The sequence below is a fragment of the Palaemon carinicauda genome, chromosome 9, assembly GCF_036898095.1.
Source record: "Palaemon carinicauda isolate YSFRI2023 chromosome 9, ASM3689809v2, whole genome shotgun sequence".
Lineage (NCBI taxonomy): Eukaryota > Metazoa > Arthropoda > Malacostraca > Decapoda > Palaemonidae > Palaemon > Palaemon carinicauda.
This window is the reverse complement of record NC_090733.1, coordinates 74,557,408-74,579,042: the sequence shown is the minus strand read 5'-3', so window position 1 is coordinate 74,579,042 and position 21,635 is coordinate 74,557,408. Positions and strand designations below refer to the sequence as shown.

The 21,635-nt window shown below is 47.7% G+C and overlaps 1 protein-coding gene across 4 annotated transcripts in view; it reads right to left on the bottom strand.

The window, feature by feature from the left end:
* The window catches only part of LOC137646999 (lymphocyte cytosolic protein 2-like), a 428,100-nt gene that overhangs the window by 113,338 nt on the left and 293,127 nt on the right, over positions 1 to 21,635 (bottom strand). For all 4 annotated transcript variants that reach the window (XM_068380101.1, XM_068380100.1, XM_068380102.1 and 1 more), the window contains one exon: positions 18,647 to 18,677. In XM_068380101.1, the coding sequence (XP_068236202.1) occupies positions 18,647 to 18,677 (31 nt within the window). The remainder of the gene's footprint in view (positions 1 to 18,646; positions 18,678 to 21,635) is intronic.

Here is a 21,635-nt window from a genome sequence, read left to right as displayed (position 1 = left end):
AAAATCTCCAGACAGCGACGACTTGTGGGAGCTCTTAAAAGCCAGTCGTCTGACGGAGCCGGACACAAGATCATGATACTGCTGCACAGTCTGTGAACTGTCAATCATGGGCAAGCGAGGAAGTACAGTGACAACCCGAATCTGTCTAGACTGTCTGGGTCGTACAGACAACTCCTTAACGGGTTGCTGAGGTTGCCACACTGCGTCACAACAAGTCACTTCTGTTGGTTGTTGAACGTCTTCCCCGTGACACATTGACTCCGTAAACAAAAAATCCTCTAACAAGGACTAAGCTTGGACTGCATGTCATGCAACACAGCTCAAGGTCTATGGGAGAAGGTGTGGTAACAGACGGGATTAGCGACTGAAGTGGAACCATAACCTTCCCTGTAAGCATGTTATGCTTAAATAAAAGTCCATAAGAGGTTATGCAGCTAAAGGTTCCCTCCAAATGACAGAGTCCTCAAGGGAATATCAGAAGGAGGGAGAAAAGAACTTTCTCATCTACAGGGACCTTATCCTAGAAAAGCTAAGTTCTCTGAGTGAGGGTTCACTGGTGCAAAAGCAGCAGACTAGAAGACAACGTTATGAAACTGCTTGACAGTCTAGTGAGTTGGCAACAACCCAAGATGTGTGACTGAGAAGCATGCGGTAAGGTATGCAGAGCATGATGTATGCAGAGTATGCTGTATGCAGAGCATGCTGTATGCAGAGCATGCTGAAAGCAGAGCATGCTGTATGCTGAGCATGTAGTAAGCAGAGCCTGCTGTAAGCAGAGCCTGCTGTAAGGAAAGCAGAGCGTGTGCATGGCGTTTAACATTTCTCAGAAATTCCATGACCAGTGCTAGAGTGCTTTATGCATGTTTGCATGGGGATTAAAAATCAACATAATGTTTACCTTACATTCATAACTCATGATTCATATTTTTGCCATGGTTTGAAAATGGAGGTAAGGTATGCTGAACAGCAGAGTCATAACGAGCTGGAACAACAATAGTTGTGGTTTCCTCTTCAAGACTCTGTTGAGGGAACACCTGAGGCTCAGTCTGCAAAGGCTGAATAAAAGACAAGCAGAAGGAAGGCGCATGGGTGGAGGAGGCTGACTCCTAGCATGAGTGGTTGAACCCAAGGGTTGCGCTTGCTGAGCGGTTGGCGGAAGCGGAGTAGCAAGTTCCAGTTCCTGTGGTGTGAGCGGAGCGCGATGAGGAAGAGGCTGCGCAGAACAAGGTAAATGTCTCGCAAGCTGAGGCTCCTGAGGTGCAAGGCTAAGGTGTTGTGGTGCTTGCCTTGTGGAGGGTTGAGCTCGCTGCAGCGAGAGCTGAGGAGACTGACTCATGGACGGGAGAGGTTGTTGTACCTCAACCGAGTGTTGCCTCACTGGTGGAACAGCAAGTGGAGGCGGAGGAAGAGAGGTATAATCCTCCTGATCCCATTGTAAAGGTTGCCTTAAGGAAGGCGGAGGCTGAACACCACTGGGAACAGCAAACTCAGCACGTGGCTCAACATCGTACGCCTGGCAGGTGATACTGCGATCAGGCGGAGCGAGCGTAGTCGGAGAGAGTGTAGGCGGAGGCGGAGGAGCAACACTCTCAGCCCGACACTCACGCATCAAGTCCGAAAGCTGTGCTTGCATGGACTGTAGTAGAGTCCACAACATCGTACGCCTGGCAGGTGGTACTGCGATCAGGCGGAGCGAGTGTAGGCGGAGGGAGTGTAGGCGGAGGCGGAGGAGCAACACTCTCAGCCCGACACTCACGCATCAAGTCCGAAAGCTGTGCTTGCATGGACTGTAGTAGAGTCCACAACATCGTACGCCTGGCAGGTGGTACTGCGATCAGGCGGAGCGAGCATAGGCGGAGGGAGTGTAGGCGGAGGCGGATGCGCAACACTCTCAGCCCGACACTCACGCATCAAGTCCGAAAGCAGTGCTTGCATGGACTGTAGTAGAGTCCACTTGGGGTCGGCAGAAACTACAGTAGGCTGAGGTAAAGCCTTAACAGTCGAGCTCTGTTGTGGCAGAACCTTACTCCTCTTAGGCGGAGTGCATTCAACTGATGACTGAGGAGAGTCAGAGCTAACCCAATGACTGTGAACTCTAACTTCGTACGTCTGGCATAGGTCTGGACTTTACGTTTAAAAGGTCTTGAGACCTGAGACCAGCGTTTTCTCCCCTAAATTTCTTCTGCAGACGAGCAAAATAAGGGCTCAATCGTCTGCGGGTGGGAGTGACGGTCTCGGTAAGACACGCCCACAACCACCGAGGATACTTCTGTGCGCCGATCAAGGCCTGTTGAACCCTTCTGCCCTTCGACATTGCTTCTCCCCTGGGCTTGGGAGCTTGCAAGAGGTCCCGGACTGGGAGGACGACTGGCGCGCACAAAAGTACCCTCACGCACAACACTGACATACTTTGCGCTAATCACTTATCACTTTGATTTCTGTTTGCACTTATTTCACTGAACTCGAAACTTTAAGTGGTTTGTACCTGAAACACGCAATTCTATCCTTTTTCAAAAGTTAGTAATTGCGAAAACAGAATTACAATGTAACAGAAAAATCTAATGAAAGATAATTCAGTGGCTGGAAAGAGACTAAACACTAGATCACTCTAGAAACGTTTAGTTTCTTCCCCTAAAGAGACTAGGGAGAAGAGCAAAAACGATAACGACGTTACTCGTACGCCTGGCAGGCTTGAATGAAACGTTTATCCTCTTTCTCCCTCCGTCTCTATCTCTCTCTCTCTCTCTCTCTTGACTTAGAACCTGAGAGAAGAGCCCAATCATATATATCGTTAAAACATATTATTGTTAAAGGAAAAAACTGAAAAGTTCCTTTATTAGGATCAAAACCATTAAGTTAAGAAAGAATGAACAAAACGCTAGACACGGTTACTCTTACTGCAACGTGAAACCGTGAACATTCTTCTCTATCGTAACGATAGAGTGCAAGTTGAACGTTCTGAACGTCAACAACTGCAGAGACAAAACAAAACGTTAGTTCAACTTTGAAAATAGTACGAGACTATCAAAGAAATTCTTTCAAACTCTGTGGCGGAAATAGCATAATATGTTAACAGGTAAAACCGAAATGACGGGCTCAATGTTAATTAACTTCGGTACCAAGAAAAGACCGCCTACTATTAGGAAGGTCGAATATAAACAAATATAAAAATTAATTTTAATAAGTTTATAATAAAAGGAAGTTAATCGAAGAGGCCTATAAGAGGCGGAGAGATATAAAATAAATCTATAACTTTTGTTAAGCAAAATTAAGAAAGAGAGTCTATACTCTCTTAGACACCAACACTTCCGTCTAAGGGAAGGGTCGGCCATGAAAGGTGAACGAGAGTTCATACTCTCTACGCCACCATAATTAATCAAATTAATTCCAAAAGCTAACTAAGCTAATATAGAAGTTTCCAGTAAAGCGACAGCCGAAATCAAAGAGAAATACTTCACCAAAGTCGTGAAAATACTCCAAGAACATAAGCGTATCCCAGAACGTCTTGCCGGAAGCACGACAGAGGAATAATTGAGGAGGTGTCAACAAGAAGTACTTGAGTACCTGGCCACAGGTGGCGCTGGTAAATACACCCCCTTCTAGTATTGTGATAGCTGGCGTATCCCTCCATAGAATTCTGTCGGGCAACGGAGTTGACAGCTACATGATTATCGGGTAAGTTTAATATTGAAAATGGTATTTTCATTATAAAATAAATTTTTGAACATGCTTACCCCGTAGTTATATACATAGCTTACGTCCCTGACGTCACGGCAGAAAATTCAAAACTCCCGCCAATCGCCGGTTGGATAGCCAGGTGTACCACCCCTGCACCCAAGTGAGGTACCTGGGAACCATTCCAGGAACCCTCATATATTCCATGCCTCTAGTCTCTTAGAGGGGAGGAGGGTGGGACTTAAATTATATATAACTACCGGGTAAATATGTTCTAAAATTTATTTTATAATGAAAATACCATTTTTAAACATAAGACTTAACCGGTAGTTATATATATAGCTGATTAACACCTTTGGTGGAGGGTTAGAGACAGCTAGTATATCTGGAATTCTGCTTAAGAGTTAATTAAAAAAAACTTAAGGGTTCGTATCTGATAAGGAAGCCGACTCCAATGATTCTCTGCCTCATTATGTCTGCTAGCCTTATGAGATCCAGCGGTCCTCCCAGGGGGCTGAAGATCTCGTAGGGACTGTCAAACCGGTATATATACCTCATTATGACAGAACCTCCTCCAATAACCAGTTCCAGGGACTCTTCCAGGCACTCTTCAAGGAACAAAATTTACCACCTGACTAAAATCAATGATTGTGGAAGACTGACACAATCTCCACAAACAACCATAAAAACAAATAGAAGTACCAAGAGAAGAAAAGGTTATTGGGATTATGGGAACGTAGTGGTGGATCCTTCACCCACTACTGCACTCGCCGCTACGAATGGACCCAGAGTGTAGCAGTCCTCGTAACGAGTCTGAACACTTTCAAATAATGTGAAGCAAACAGATTTGCTCCTCCAAAAGGTTGTGTCCATTATGCTTTGCAACGATCTATTCTGTCTGAATGCTGCTGTCGTTGCTACTGCTCTGACTTCATGAGTCTTGACCTTTAGAAGTCCAAGGTCTGATTCATTACAATGTACATGTGCTTCTTCAATCAAGAGCCTGATAAAAAATGACAAGGCATTTTTTGACATCTGCAACATGGGATTTTTGACTGAGCACCAAAGAGCTTCAGAATAGCCACGTAAGTCTTTTGTTCTGTTCAGGTAGCATCTCAGAGCTCTTACTGGGCATAGGACTCTTTCCAACTCCTCGCCAACTAAATCCGAAAGATTCGGAATCTCAAACGCTTTGGGCCGGGGCTGAGAAGGGCGTTCATTTTTGGCAAGAAAGCCTAATTGTAAGGCACAGACAGCCTTACCATCACGAAAACCAACGTTCTTGCTAAACGCATGTATTTCACTCACTCTTTTGGCTGTTGCGAGACTAACCAAGAATAGAGTTTTCATAGTAAGGTCCTTCATAGAAGCTGAACCAAATGGCTCAAATCTGTCACTCATAAGAAATGACAAATTCGGAGATAATTTGTATTTTTCCTAACCATACAAACTTTTAGCTATTTACATGGGGTATTACTTTCGGCGTAGCTGAAATGATGAGCCATTAGATTTTTAACGAGGGTTAACTACCCCCTCGCTAGTTAGTGAGGGGGTAGGGGAGGGGTAGCTAGCTATCCCTCCCCTCTCACACACCAGTGAACTGATTCACTTCGCTTAGAGGTAGGACTTCACGGGGGACAGGGCTGGCGGGCAAATATGTGTAAATAGCTAAGGTTTGTATGGTTAGGAAAAATAAAAATTATCTCCGAATTTGTCATTTGTTCCGTAACCGAAATACAAACAACGCTATTTACATGGGGTGACTTAACCTTTAGGTAGGGTGGAAAGTCCCAGCCTTACTGGCTTTGGCTTTGCCCGGGGACTCAGAATCCGAGTGAGCAGTACTCGAGAAAAAGAGTCCCTGCACTTCGCAAATTCCTTGCACCGCAAGGAACGTGCGGCCTACATAAGCTTGTGTGTGAAGGAAAGAAGTGTGACTCGTCCTAGGAAGTTGACCTGAAGTCCTTTAGATGGAAATCTAGGTTAGGACGTTCACAATACCACCTCGTCAGGATATGGGGGACGCGACAGTATTATACTAATACTAGGAGCACAAGGAAGCATGGTTTACCTGCAGTGGTTTGAGGTCAGCTATGCAGAGAACCCAGGATGCTGCCTTCCCCAAGAGAGGGGAGGATGAAGAAAAGAGTAATGGCCAGACATACTTTTTCATTCATGCAGTCTAAAACCGGGTAACGATGCCCTCAACCTTCTGCTACCTGTCCATTAAGGAGCCTGAGGTTAGACCAGCTGTTGTGCAGCCACCACAGGGCCGATAGAGAACGTATCGAGGCTCCTGTGGGTCACGTCCTGCAGGTAGTGGGCTGTGAAGATCGTTTGACGCTTCCAGACCCCAGCTTGTAGCACCTGCGTCACAGAGAAGTTTCTCTTGAATGACAGGGACGTTGCGATGCCTCTGACATCGTGTGCTCTGGGGCGACGTGACGGAGGAGGGTCTAGATTCAGGGAATGATGGATGACCCTTCGAATCCAGGCTGAAATGGTATTCTTGGTGACCCTCCTCTTCGTCCTTCCCGTGCTCACAAACAGGGCTTGCACGCGAGGACGGACTGCAGCTGTTCTTTTAAGATAACGCCTCAGACTCCTTACTGGGCATAGTAGGAGGTCTGGGTCATCTCTTACAGAACGAAGACTCGAAACCCTGAAGGAGTCGAACCGTGGGTCCGGATCCCCAGGGTTTTGAGTCTTGGCAACAAACTCAGGGACGAACCTGAATGTTACCTCCCCCCATCCCCTTGAATGGGCGACGTCGTACGAGAGCCCATGAAGTTCACTGACACGCTTGGCAGAAGCTAGAGTGAGCAGGAACACCATCTTCCAAGTCAGGTGACGATCAGAAGCCTGGCGTAATGGTTCGAACGGAGGGCTCTTAACCCTTATACCCCCAAAGGACGTACTGGTACGTTTCACAAAAGCCATCCCTTTACCCCCATGGACGTACCGGTACGTCCTTGCAAAAAAATGCTATAAAAATTAGATGCTATAAAAATTAGTTTTTTATATTTTTTGATAATTTTTTGAGAAAATTCAGGCATTTTCCAAGAGAATGACACCAACCTGACCTCTCTATGACAAAAATTAAGGCTGTTAGAGCAATTTAAAAAAAATATACTGCAAAATGTGCTGGGAAAAAAATAACCCCCTGGGGGTTAAGGGTTGAAAATTTCCAAATACCCCGGGGGTAAAAGGGTTAAGAGCCCTGAGAACCCGAATCACGTTCCATAGAGGAGGTCTCACTTCCGACTGAGGGCAGGTAAGTTCGTAGCTTCGTATGAGCAAGGAAAGTTCCAGTGAGGAAGAAATTTCCAATCCTTTCAGCCTGAAGGCTGAGCGATAGCCTTTCACTGCCGAGACCGAAAGGCGCATTTCCTCCCGCAAATATACAAGAAACTCCGCTATTGCTGGAATAGTGGCATCGAGGGGAGAGATACCCCTCCCACGACACCAACCACAGAAGACTCTACACTTCGCCTGGTAGACCCCTGCAGATGACTCGCAGGTGTCGAGACATCCTCTCCGCAACTTGTTGCGAAAAGCCTCTCTCTGTGAGGAGATGCTGGATAGTCTCCAGGCGTGAAGCCGAAGCGAAGCTACGGCTTTGTGGAAGATGTTGCAGTGTGGTTGCTTGAGTAGCTCATGTCGTGGGGGGAGTTCTATTGGGAGTTTCGTCAGGAGCTGCATAAGGTCCGGGAACCACTCTGCATGATGCCATAGCGGAGCTATCAAGGTCATCGACAGGTTGACCGATAGTCTGGTCTTGTTGAGCACCCTTCTCATCAGACAGAACGGTGGGAAAGCGTAGACGTCGACGTTGTCCCACCGTTGTTGGAAGGCATCTTGCCAGAGTGCCTTCGGGTCCGGGATGGGGAGCAGTACAGCAGCAGCTTGAAATTCAAGGCTGTCGCGAACAAGTCCACTGTCCGGGAACCCCATAAAGCCAGGACTTTGTTGGCTACTAGAGGATCCAAAGACCACTCGGTACTCACTATCTGCGAAGCTCTGCTCAGACTGTCGGCGAGCACATTCCTTTTGCCCGGAATGAAGCGAGCTGATAGTGGTATCGAGTGGACTTCGGCGCATCTTAGAATCTCTACTGCAAGATGGGATAGCTGTTGTGAAAAGGTACCTCCCTGCTTGTTGATATAAGCCACTACTGTGGTGTTGTCGCTCATCACCACCACAGAGTGACCAGCCAGGGTCTGTTGGAACTGTTGAAGGGCCAGATATATGGCCTTCATCTCTAGCAGATTGATGTGGAGGTACTTTTCTGATTCTGACCACCGGCCTGAGATCCTGTGTTTCAGAACGTGGGCCCCCCACCCTTCTTTTGACGCGTCCGAGAACAGCATCAAATCCGGGGGGAGGACAAGAAGATCCACTCCCTTTGGAAGGTTTCCGTCGGTCAACCACCACTGCAGGTCCGTCCGTTCCGCAGGCTCTATGGGGACCAGAAAGTCTGGGGAATCGTGGCCTTGATTCCACCGGGACTTGAGCCGCCATTGCAGGGATCTCATCCTGAGGCGGCCGTTTGGAACTAGACGGGCCAGGGAGGACAGGTGACCTAGAAGACGTAACCAAGATTGGGCTGGAAGCTCTTCCCGTCTGAGGAAAGGTTCTGCGACCCTCCTCAGCCTTGCTATCCTGTCGTCTGATGGAAAGGCTTTGTGGAGATTGGTGTCCAATATCATGCCTAGATATACCAATCGTTGAGATGGAAGCAGAGAAGACTTCTCGAGATTTACCATGATCCCTAGATCTCGGCAAAGTCCCAGAAGCTTGTCTCGGTGTCGAAGAAGGGTCGACTCCGAGTCTGCCAGTCGTCCAAATAGCGAAGGAGACGGATGCCGATCCTGTGTGCCCACGAAGATATCAGGGTGAACACTCTGGTGAACACCTGCGGTGCTGTGGAGAGACCGAAACACAGCACCTTGAACTGGTAGATCTTGTTGTCTAGGCTGAATCTCAAGTACTTCCTGGAAGACGGATGGATTGGGATCTGGAAGTACGCGTCCTTTAGATCCAGTGAGCACATGAAGTCTTGCGGTCTCACTGCAAGTCTGACCATCTATGCTGTCTCCATGCTGAACGGAGTTTGTTTGACAAACTTGTTCAGGGCTGAGAGGTCGATGACGGGTCTCCAGCCTCCAGACGCCTTCTTTACAAGAAAGAGTCGACTGAAGAAGCCTGGGGAGCCGTCGACGACCTCTTGGAGAGCATCCTTCTTGAGCATGGTCTCGACTTCTGCCCGAAGGGCTAGCCCCTCTGCCGATCCCATGGCATAGGAGCTCAACGACACTGAATTCGCTGTCAGGGGAAGAAGAGATGTCGTGAACGGGACGCGATATCCTTGGTTGATCACAGAGATCGTCCAGGAATCGGTCCCGAGTTGCTGCCACCTGAACGCGCAACTCTGCAGGCATCCCCCCACTGGTGGACACACAGGGGGATTGCCAATCCTAGCATTTGCGGCCTCGGCCGCTCCCTCTAGGATTCTTGCCTCCCCTGGAGGACTTCCCACCCTTCCTGTCCTTGACGGGAAAGGGCTGCTGTTTGGACACCTTTGCCTTTGCTGCCGGAGCCGGTTTCGATGTCCTAGACTGACGAGGCTGTTGTTGTTGAGGTGCTGGAGGCTTGTAGGGTCTGGATGTAAGAGCCCTTTGGAGGAGAGAATCGTGATTCGACTTCCTCCACCTCTCAGCTGTCCGTTCCACATCCTTGGGCTCAAACAGGCTCTTTCCAAGGATGGAAGAGTGTCTGAGCTTGCAGACATCCACGGCTGGGACCTTCGCATGGAACCTCTCGGTCACCACATCACGACGCTTCAAGATCGAGTTTGTCCACAAGTTTGAAACTTGGTGAGCCAGAAACTCGATGGTGCGCGTGCCCGCGAGGAGAAAAGTCTCCATGGCCTTCCCGGTGCTCTCCTTGGACAAGTCCTCGGATCGCAACAGGATGCCCAGAGACCCCAGCCAGACATCCAGCCACGAAGTGGCCTGCATGGCACACTTTGCGACCTTCTCCTGGCTCAAGATCTCTATAGCCGAGAAGGTCACCTGCCGGGCGGAGAGTTTCTCGAGAGAAATTCCCCTGGAGAGCTCTTCCACAGAATGGTGGAGAGGAAGAGCTAAACAAGACTCCCCCATGATCTCGAAGTACCTCCTTTGCTGCACGCGAGGAGGTGGGAGGAGTTTGTTGCCGGCAGGGGAACGGCTGGAGGAGGCGAGTGCGGAGAGCTGGCTCTCAACCTTGTCTCTGGCGCTTTTAACACCCTGGGACCAGGGCAGAGCCGCACTGGCCTTCGGAGGTTTTTGAGTACCGTAGACTTGGTCCAGAACCGTATCCTTGCCTTCGCGAGGGGCGGTCTCCGGGTCCTCGAACCTGTTGAGTTGCCTCATCAGATTCAGGACCTGCCAGAAGGCATGCTCTGACTCATGCAGCTCTCCTCCTTGTGGACTGGCAGCAAAGTCTCCTGTCCCCAGCTGCTATACTTGGGGGGACACGCGGACGTTCTCCTGGGGTCTTGCTGGGTCTGGTCGAATCCGGGATGAAGACTTAGGGACGGAGTCCTTGGGCTCCCTCCTAGGAGGAATACAGGACTCCAGTAAAGAAGTCTGAGGGCTCCTCGCTGCTTCCACACGAGACGATTCTCCTACTCGAGGTGGGGTTCCTCCCATTGGTGCCGTGGGAGAATGTCTCACCTCGCTGGACTCTCCTGAGGACGGAAAGGCTTCGTCCACAGGGGAAGGAGAAACCGTCTGAGGGGGGGAAGGGGCCTTCCTGACGGACTTCTTGGGAGCCAATTTGACCCTAGGAGAAGTCACCACGAAGTCCACTCCTCTCCTTCTCTTCAGCGGGGACGAGGCTGCCGTTGGTTTGAGGCCTAGATCAGCGAGGGCCGGCTTAACAGCCTGGACGATCGCTTTGATCAGAGACCCGAACCAAGACTGACGGCTGACAGACTCGGTGTCAGCGACTCCTGCTGGAGGGAAGGGGATCGGGCGATCCTTAGGAGTAAATATCACAGGGCTTGCCTGAAAAGAAGAAGAGTGTTGCCTAGACCTCTCTGAAGATTCTTCCTCCTTCTGTAAGTGCGCTGCTCTGCGCTTACGGGGTGGAGATCGTGACGACGATGATATGGAAGTACGCGCCGCTCCCGAGGACTCGCAAGGTTGCCCGTGCTGCGAAACACAGCGGGAATCGCGGACGGGGTCGCGCTGGCGCTCGCGCGATGGTAAAATCATGGGCTCGCACGCGCGGGCGAACGTTGGCGTGCGGAGATGAAAGCGCGGGTCCGCGTGGGCGCGTGTGCGCGCGGGCGCTCAGGCGAGTAAGCGCGTGGGCGCACAGGTGAAGGTGCGCGTGGGCGAGCAGGTGAGGGTGCGCGCGGTTGTAAGGGAGAGCGCTGGCGGCCGGGAGAACGACGGCGTGCAGGGGAGCGACGGCGTGCAGGGGAGCGATGGCGCGTTGGCAAGCGATGGCGCGTTGGCGAGCGATGGCGCGTTGGCGAGCGATGGCGCATTGGCGAGCGATGGCGCATTGGCGAGCGATGGCGCGTAGGCCGAGAAGGCGATCGGCTGTGCCCAGGAGAGTTAGCGCGTGGGCACGCAGGAGACCTTCGGCGATCCGATGTGAGGGCGCGCGGGCGCGTTGGAGAGCGCTTGCGAGCAGACGAAGGAGATCGCTGACGCGTAGTGGCATGGTCGGGAGCTATCAGTTGGGCTGCAGGACCAGAAGGTGAAGTGGCGCGTAAAGGCGAACGCTCGCGGGCTTCCACCGGAGACTTCTCGTGGGCGCGCGGGCGCGCAGAGACTCGACCAGGTCTAGAAGAGCACACAGGAGAGTGCGCGCGATGGCACGCAGGCAAAGGCTGGCACGTGGGCGGGGTCTGCGGGCGCGTAGGAGATCGACGGCGAGGGAGCAAAGGAACAGCCTCCTTGCCTGCACCCAGATCCAGAGATCGTAGGCGCGCGGGCAAACGTTGGCGCGCATGGCGCGCATCAGGACCAGGGCGCGCAGATGTGCGCTGGCGAGCAGGTGATCGTGGGCGCTTAGGAGTACGTGGGCGCGCAGGAGAGAGCTGGCGCACAGGAGATCCCTGACGAGCAGGAGAGCGCTGATGCGTAGGAGAGCGTTGGCGCGCAGGCGAGCGCTGGCGGGCAGGAGATCTATGGCGAGAAGATGTGGGGCGCGAAGAGTCTGAAGGGTCCACAGCAGGAGAGCGCTTGCGCGCAGGAGAACGTGAGCGCGCAGGTAACACCTGGCGCTTAAGGGATTTAGTCTCAGTGGGAGATAAGCCCTTATGCCCCGAAGGGACTGGTGCCCGTTGGAAGACGGGGTGTGTAGGCGCCCACAGCGCATCAGCGTCTGCAAACGGAGAAGGAAGGCTAGCAGGTCTGGCAGGCGTCGGAGATCGCGAACGATCAGCTGAGAGGTCTAGCGATGCGGCTGTAACGGTCTGCTCACTTCGAGGAGGCTCCTCTGCGAGGAACGTTGAAGGCGAAGAACCGAAGAGGCGCCTCCTAACCGCCTTGTAAGGGTAAGGAAGGCCTCTACGGCGAAGAGGAGGGCGAGCCTTACGGCGAAGACGACCTCGAGGGGCAGCAACACCATCGTCGGTCCTCCGAAGAGGAGTCTCCGTCAGTGAACTCCCCCGGGGGGGAGAATCACCCGCAGGAGAGACCGTTGGACCCAGCTCCTCCCTCGAAGGATTTTCGGAGGGGGGAACTGAGCCTTCAGCAACATCCGCAACAAGGAGGTTCGGGCAACGGAAGAAGGGTCTTTGGAACCTTTCTTCTTCAAGGCAGCCCTTGAAGGAGAAAGGTCACGCTTAGACTACTTCTTACGTCGCCGGGAAAACCTCTCCCACTGGGAGGTAGACCACTCCCTGCACTCACTACAGGTTTTATCCCTTTCACACCATTGACCTCGGCAGTATGGACATAAGGAGTGAGGGTTGGTCTCGACCGCTGACATGAACATTCCACAAGGGCGGTCGGGAAGTCCAGGGCACTTCCGCATGATGGACGGAGGCCAACTTCCAAGCACACAAGCTGTAAGAAAAACCAAACAAATTAAGGCTGCCAAAAATGCGAGGGTGAGACAGACAGGTCTGATCATCACCCGAGCCAAAAGTGAAGTGAATCAGTTCACCGGTGAGTGAGGGGGGAGGGGTAGCTAGCTACCACTCCCCTATCCCCTCGCTAACTAGCGAGAGGGTAGTTAACCCTCGTTAAAAATCTAATGGCTCGTCATTTCAGCTACGCCGAAAGTAATACCCCATATAAATAGCGTGGTTTGTATTTCGCGTTACGGAACAAACTTCAATACAACATCCAGATTCCAGGCCGGTGAATCTTGGTTTCGTTGCTTAGTAGTATCAAAAGACCTAAGAAGTTCTTGCAGATCTTTATTGTTAGAAAGGTCCAGGTTTCTGTGCCTGAATAATCGCTAACATGTTCCTATATCCTTTAATAGTCGAGGAGAAGTTGTACTTCCTTCGAAGGTGGAGCAGGAAGTCAGCAATTTGGACTACAGAGGTACTGGATGAGGAAAGAGAGTTGACTCTACACCACTCTCTAAAAACCTCCCACTTGGATTGATAAACTTTGATAGTTGAAGTTCTTCTTGCTCTTGCAATGGCTTGAGCTGCCTCCTTCGAAAAGCCTCTAGTTCTAATGAGTCTTTCGATAGTCTGAAGGCAGTCAGCTGAAGAATGTGGAGATTTTGATGGAATCTTTCCAAGTGGGGTTGTCTGAGTAGATCTACTCTTACTGGAAGGCTTCTTGGTGTGTCTACCATCCATTCCAGTACCTCTGTGAAACATTCTCTTGACGGCCAAAAGGGGGCCACTAGGGTCATCCTGGGCCCTTTGGATGCTACAAACTTCTGTATCACTTTGTACAGGATCTTGTATGGTGGAAAAGCGTACAGATCTAGATTGGTCCAATCCAACAGAAACGCGTCTATGTGGACTGCTTCTAGATCCTGTACTGGAGAGCAATAAGCCTCTAACCTCTTTATCTTTAATGTTGCGAAGAGGTCTATGCATGGTCGACCCCAAAGTCGCCACAGACTCTTGCAAACTTGAAGATCCTCGTCCACTCTGTCGGTAGGATCTGACCTCTTCTGCTGAGGCTGTCTGCCATTATGTTTTTCTCTCCTTGGATGAACCTCGTCATTAGGATAACGTTCCTCTCCCTTGCCCACAAAAGGAGATTCTTTGCCGTCTCGTACAGAGATATCGAGTGAGTTCCCCCCTCCTTGGCAATGTAAGCCAATGCCGTCGTGTTGTCGGCATTGACTTGAACCACTTTGTTGGTGACTGATCCTTCGAAACTTTTGAGGGCTAATAGAACTGGCAACAACTCTTTGTGATTTATATGAAAGTTCTTCTGGATCTCTGACCACAGCCCCGAAACTTCCAACTTGTTCAGGGTTGCTCCCCACCCTGAGTCCGAGGCGTCGGAACATAACACAAGGTCTGGGTTCTTTTGAGTTAGGTCGAAACCTTCTTGGAACTTGTTCGGTTCGTCCCACCACAGAAGGCAATCTTTGATATTGTCCGTAATTGGAATACTCATAGTCTTTCTCCTTGTTCCAATGGTTGTTGAGATGGAACTGGAGAGGACGAAGGTTCAGTCTTCCTAGGGTAACAAATTGATCTAAGGAGGAGAGGGTTCCTACTAGACTCATCCACTTCCTTGCTGAACACATGTTTTTGCCTAGAAAAGATCGGAGTTTCAACCTGGCTTGCTCCATCCTTAAAGGCGGTGGAAAAGCCCGAAAAATCTGACTCCGAATTGTCATTCCCAAATAAAGAATCTCTTGTGATGGAATCAAGAGAGACTTTTCCTTGTTGACAAGGAGACCCAGTTCTTTTGTAAGGTTCAAGGTTGTCTGAAGATCCTTCAGGCAGTGATCGTATGTGTGAGCTCTGAGAAGCCAGTTGTCGAGATACAGGGAGGCTCTGATGCCCCTTGAGTAGAGGATTTTTGCTACATTTAGCATGAGCTTCGTAAAGACTTGTGGGGCTGTGCTGAGGCTGAAACATAGGGCTCGAAATTGGAAAACTTCTCCCTTGAATACGAATCTTAGGTAAGGCCTGAAGCTCGGATGTATTGGGATGTGGAAGTCCTGAGCTCGGATGTATTGGGATGTGGAAGTAGGCATCCTGGAGGTCTAATGAGACCATCCAGTCGCCTCTCCTTACTGCAGCAAGAACTGATTTCGAAGTCTCCTTTGAGAACTTCGTCTTCTGGATGAACTTGTTCAGCGCACTCACGTCCAGGACTGGACGCCATCCCCCTGAGTTCTTGGGTACCAGGAACAGGCAGTTGTACAAGCCTGGTGAACATACATCCTGTACTCTTTCTATGGCCCCCTTCTCCAACATGAGAGGCACTTGGATAATCAGTGCTTGTCTCTTTGCCTCCTCTCTGTATCTGGGAGAGAGATCCACTGGAGCCAAGACCAAAGGAGGATTCCCTAGAAAGGGGATCTTGTAACCCTCCTTCAAGATCTGTATAGACCATTGATCTGCTCCTCTCTTCTCCCACGCTTGCCAGAAGTTGAGTAGTCTGGCTCCTACTGCCTGAAGGCGAAAGCAGTCAGACTCTGCTTCGCCCTGATCTGAAGCCTCTCCTCTTATTCCTTCTTGCGTCAGGTCTGGAGCTACCTCTGCTGGAAGACCTCCCTCAAAAGGGCTGGGAAACCTTGGGAAAAGAAGTTTCTTCCTTAGTTTTGCAGCTGGCAAAAGAAGGTGGTATGGCTTTTCTGGCTGTCTTAGAGACCAGGTCTTGAGTAGCTTTTTGAACTAAGGCCGACAATATTTCCTTAATTAGTTCTTGTGGGAACAAGGGAGAAAGAGGCGCATATAATAGCTCGGATTTCTGGAAAGGAGTAATCCCCAGAGAAAGAAAAGAGCATAACTGATCTCTTTTCTTTAGAATGCCTGCAGAAAAGAGTGCTGCCAATTCATTGGATCCATCCCGCAAAGCCTTATCCATACAGGACATTAAATGGACTAAGGCAGAGGTATCCCCTTCTTTAAAAGTCGCAACTTTTTTACCCAATGCTCCTAAAGTCCAGTCCAAGAAGTTAAAAACTTCGAAGGCTCTAAATATGCCCTTAAGCAGATGATCCATCTCTGATGTAGACCAGAAAATCTTGGTCTTCCTCATGGCCGACCAACGAGGAGAGTCTACAAGGCTTGAGAAATCTCCATGGGCAGAGGCAGGTATCCCCAAGCCGAGAACTTCTCCTGTCTCGTACCAGATACTAGACCTAGAGGCTAGTCTAGCTGGAGGAAATGCGAAAGCCGCTTTCCCTAAGTCTTTCTTGGACTGCATCCAGTCACCCATCAGTTTTAGAGCCCTCTTAGACGATCGTGATAAAATCATCTTGGTAAAACGAGCCTTCATTGATGCCTTCCCAAGAGTAAACTTGGATGGTGGCGAACAGGAGCAACTGGAACAAAAAAGTCTGAGAATTCCTTAGTACAAAACTTTCATAAGTTTTTTCAAGTCAGCAGAATGACGAAAAGGAATAGAGTCTTCGTCTTCTGAAACTTCCTCAAACTCCACAGAAGAAAGCTGACCTTCGATGTCCTTCTCTGGTAAACTTCCATCAGGAGCAACAGTGTTATGAGCAGTATCCTTCTCGAGAAGATCCTGAGTTCCGACAGCAACAGAAACTGGATCCTTACGAATATTATCAAGCGGGCGTGTTACTTGCCACTCAGCCAAACGCTCGCGATCAACGCGATTGGAACTAATGAGTTCCTGAACGTGAACTGTGTTAGGATCAACGTTATCTTGGGGAGTGTAAGCCTCATCGTCATAATCAAGACTAACTTCTGAAGCGTCTGAAATATGGTAAGAAGTAAGGCGTTCAGGATCATGTTCTGAAAGGTGCTTGCCGTCGCTTCCTGACAAGCGTTCAGCGCTGCGAACCGCTTGCCGCTCAACGACCTGTTCGGCTGTTTGTCGCTCGGAAACACGTTCCGGAGGACGTTCATTAAGGTATCTTGAAGAGCGGTAGGCGTCCTGAGAACTAGGACGTTCGACAGCCTGTTTAGCAGGACGTTCGGCAGCCTGTTTCGTAGGACGTTCGGCAGTCTGTTTCGCAGGACGTTCAACAGCCTGTTTTGTAGGACGTTCAACAGCCTGTTTGACAGGACGTCCAACAGCCTGTTTGACAGGACGTTCGACGTCTCTCTTTGAAGGACGTTAGAGCACACGATCTGACTGAACGACCTCTTTGCGCTTGTAAGGACGTTCTGCGCCTCGAAGTAAAGCGCGTTCGACATTAGGGCTGTCAACTGCGGACTTAGCTGATCGTTCAGGATCACGTCCTTTCATGAAACACGGAACCTTGAATAGGAGGACGTTCGAGATCATGAACCACCGCGCGCTTAAGACTACGTTTGGGAACACGTCCTACAGGACGTTTCAAAACGTGCTGAGCAGACCGCTCGCTATCCCGATTCTGACAATAACTGTCATGTGTGTAAGCTTGAGGCTTGAGGCTTGTCGCTACGTTGGTAGTTTTGCATGAACGACGAGAGCCTCTTTTGCATCTCTTGTAGCATGACAAAATTAGGATCTGAACGTTGCGATATTGGTGATGACACCACAACGTTCTCCTCATCGCTCAGGCGTACAGAGCGCCTGGTTGGTGAAAACCAGTCTGAAGGCTGCGTGGGAGCCTGTATTGAGGTTAAGCCTGGTCCTGACAACTGCTTATTAGGATCCTTGGTAGCGTCCGCCATCCTAGCAAAACGTTTAGTCGGAGAACTTTCAAACGACTCTGGTGTATCCCAATGGCTACAGCCAGGCCGCGAACTAGCAGGACATTGGTTGGCCTTATCAAAGGTACTCTTAAGAGGTCTGGAAGCAAGCTTCCAACCTCTTTTAGGCAAAGGGTCATCCGAAGACGATGAGAAACACTTAACCTCACCTTTCCATTGGTGAGGGTGAACGTCCTGGGAAACGCCAACAGGTATGTTTGAGGGGACGTCTGCTCGTGTTTTAAAGCCTCTCGTCTCCTTTCGCCGTTCGACATTCCTTCTCCCAGGGGTTGGAGAGCTTGGAAGAGGTCTAAGACTAGGAGGACGACAGACGCGAGCAGGCGCACCCTCCACAGCACTTAACTTCACTGCACTTTTCGCACTTTCACCCTTCAACTGCTTAACGTCGGACATAAGCTGAGTTCTGTCCGCCGCAAGCGATTCCACTTTAGCGCCCAGCGCTTGAATCGCAGCCAACATGTCTTTGAGCGTCGGCTCATTGGCAGTTACAGTAGCGGGATCAGGATCTACCACTACAGGGGAAGGAATAGGGTTAGTGACATGGGAAGAGGAAAAGTCTTTAGAAGAACGGCAAGAACTTCGTCTCAATCTATACCTTTTGAGTTTACGTCTATACCTGTCAAACTCAATCCATTCATGCTCTGATAAAAGAACACACTCATCACAACGATCCCCCAAATCACATTCTTTACCTCTGCAAGTAACGCAAAGAGAATGGGGATCAAGAGAAGCTTTAGCCATTCAGGTCTTACACCCACTCACACACAACCTAAAAGTTATAGGGGGGGTGGCCATTTTGAAAAATTTAAAGAGAAATCAAACAAGTAAGGGTCAAAATTTTCTACTGTATATCCAATCGTATTAAAGAATGTCCAAAAGCGAAATCAAACAAGCGGGTGTCAACAACCAAAGTTTTGTACTTCACCAAAGTAAGATCAATAATTTGACAAGCAGAATATCCACGTGTCGCCGCTAGCGACGGCAGGGAATATATGAGGGTTCCTGGAATGGTTCCCAGGGCGCAGGGGTGGTACACCTGGCTATCCAATCGGCGATTGGCACGAGTTTTGAATTTTCTGCCGTGACATCAGGGACGTAAGCTATATATATAACTACCGGGTAAGTCTTATGTTTAAAACTTACCATATGAAGTAGTTGTATGACCTTCAATTTCCTGTTGAAAAAGAAAATACTCTGATTTACATAAGCAATAAAAATTTACTAATATTTCATTACCTTAATTAAATTTCTTATATTGCACTATAAGTTATTCCAAGGATTGACTTGCAATTGCTAAAAACTCTAGGACTAAAAACTATTCAAAGTTGTGTTTTTTCATGAAATTCAGGTGTCCACAAAAAATTCCAATTATATTTCCCAAGTAAAACCCTAATTTCGAAAGGCTCAACCACATCAAAGCTTATGCAAATGAAAGTCACAGCTTATATGGATAATTGTAACTTATTAATAGTGACTGTACTTTAAAATATTAAGAGTTACAATGTGTTCTTTTTCTTATTTACTCAGACAATACCCAGAGTCTCTTTATTAAAAGTGCTTAAAGGAAACTACTGTATGCATTCCACTGTTTCTTATCAGTGTAATGAATATATTTTTTAAATAAGCTGTCCATACTGTAACCACTCACATCCGTATACAACTCTACCATATTCGCATTCTCACTGTAGTTTGGAAATGCGAAGGCGACGTCTTTTACAGCCTATTCTTTCAATCTTTCAAATACTTCTATCATCTGTTCATCCCATTTCAGTTTCATACTATTCTTCTTACCTATTCACCTATTCAAAGACTTCCCTATACCCGAACAATCTCTAACAAACTTGAGACCAGACTCCATCAAATAAAGAAAAGCTCGCAACTCAAGCACAGTCTGGGGACATGGAAATTCTCTTGCCTTTTTCACAAACTTATCACTATTCCTTATACCTGATTGAACCCCATTCTGACCACAAAATTTCACCTTGTAAACGTCTCATAGTAACCTTCTCTTTCTCACCAACCTTTATTAACTGTCATAATCCAGCCTCAAGCAAGATCATATGTTCATCGCCATTCTCACTGGCAATCAAATTATAATCTAAAAAAGTCACCTTCGGTCGATCAAACCCAGCCAAAATAACATTCATCGCCTTCCTAAAAGCATTAGCAAGACCAAAACTTAACTTTTCAAATAAAAAATGACAATTAGTGCTTTAAAAAGCCGTAACAGGCATGCTCCTCTCTACAAGAGGCATCCGGTAATGGAGCCAAGCTAAATCTAATCAAGTACTGTACATAAAAGCCATGAATGACAGGAGAGAATATTTAGACAGGAAAGCAGATGAGGCTGACAAAGCTATGAATTCAGGGAGTGGCTATGGTGTAAGAATTGCTCACAGAATTATTAATGAAATCTCTACTTGGACAAAGAAGGAGCATATACCCGTTGAAAAGAAAGACGGCTCTGTTATAACAACAGAAGATGAAGAAAGGCAATACTGGATGGAACACTTAATGAGGTCTTGAATAGAAGATATGAAGGGAATAATTTGATTGATATACCTGAAGCTCCAGAAGACCTTGATGTGCTCATGAATTAATTTAGTGTTTGAAGTCGAAGTTATCATTAAAAAACTAAAGATATGGAAAGCCCCTGGATACGATAAAATGACTGCTGAGATGATATTGGCCGAAAATGAAGCGACTCCCCCGAATACTTACAAGATTATTTTGTAGAATGTGGCATGAAGAGGCAAAACCTGATGAATGGGAGAGCTAGGAGTGTTGGTGAAAATGACGAAAAAAGGAGACCTGAATGATTACAATACTGTAATTACAGAGGCATCACACCTACGTCAGTTGTCAAGGAAATATATAGTATGCTCATTCTAAAGAGACTAGAGAGAAAGATTGATGAAAAGCTGAGAGATGAACAAGCAGGATTTAGAAAAGGTAGAAGTTGTGCTGACCAAATTTTCACTTTAAGAAATGTGTGTAGAATATAGAAATCCATTTTTGATGGCATTTGTGGACTATGAAAAACCCTTTGATAGTGTGCACCGGCCAATTTTGTGGAGAGTCCTGCATTATTATGGAGTTCCTATTAAATATGTAAATTTGAATAAGTCTGTTCATAAGCATAGCAAGTGCACAGTGGAGTCCTGTCAAATGAATTTCCAGTGAACAGCAGAGTACAGTACTCCAAGGGAATGTGTTGTCACCCATGTTTATCCTCATGGATTTTGTAATGCATAGAACAGTTGGGGATGGTAGAGAAGGATTGAACAGGATTAGTAAAAGGAAATTAGCTGACCTAGAGCATACTGATGACACTGCCCTTATTAGCAGAACACAATAGGACTTGCAATTTTTGCTTGCCAAAATGTATGAAATATCACATGAGGTTGGGCTCAAGATAGATAGAAGAAAGACATAAATGATATATATATATATATATATATATATATATATATATATATATAATATATATATATATATATATTAGAACTGTTTTTCCTCCCTTTCTTTACCTTTCTGATTGAAGGCAGCTTCTTTTCCCTCCTCTGGTGAATGTTGATACTGGTTATTTTAATAGACTACAGACATGAAACAGACTGCTCTTAGATAAGAAAGTTTTATGATGATGACATCTGCTATATATTGATCTCCTAGCTTAGATTATTCTTGATCAGACTATTGACGATGACGACAATGACCATGAATAGAAATGGATACTGCTAACACTTTGAGAAAGGCAGCTATCTAAGGTAAATTTGCTAATAAAATCACATATGATATATAAAAACAATTTGGATTTGTTTATAAGATCCACCTACTGTAAAAAAAATAGAAAACTGAAAACTTTCTCAAGATTTTCTCCTAAAAATTTTAAGATGATAAAATGTCTTTGTTTGATGGTGTTTCTCAGTATCAAACTTTGTATAATGTATACTGTAAGTTTATAAAAATTAATTTATAATGAATTTAACATTAGATTTATCTATAAGATCTAACAACTGTAAAAAAAGGTACATAGTTACCAGACAACTTCTCAAGATTTTCTCTTAACAGTTATGAGGCAATAAAACATCTGTTTGATGGTATTTCTCAGTGGCAAACTTTATATCCTGTA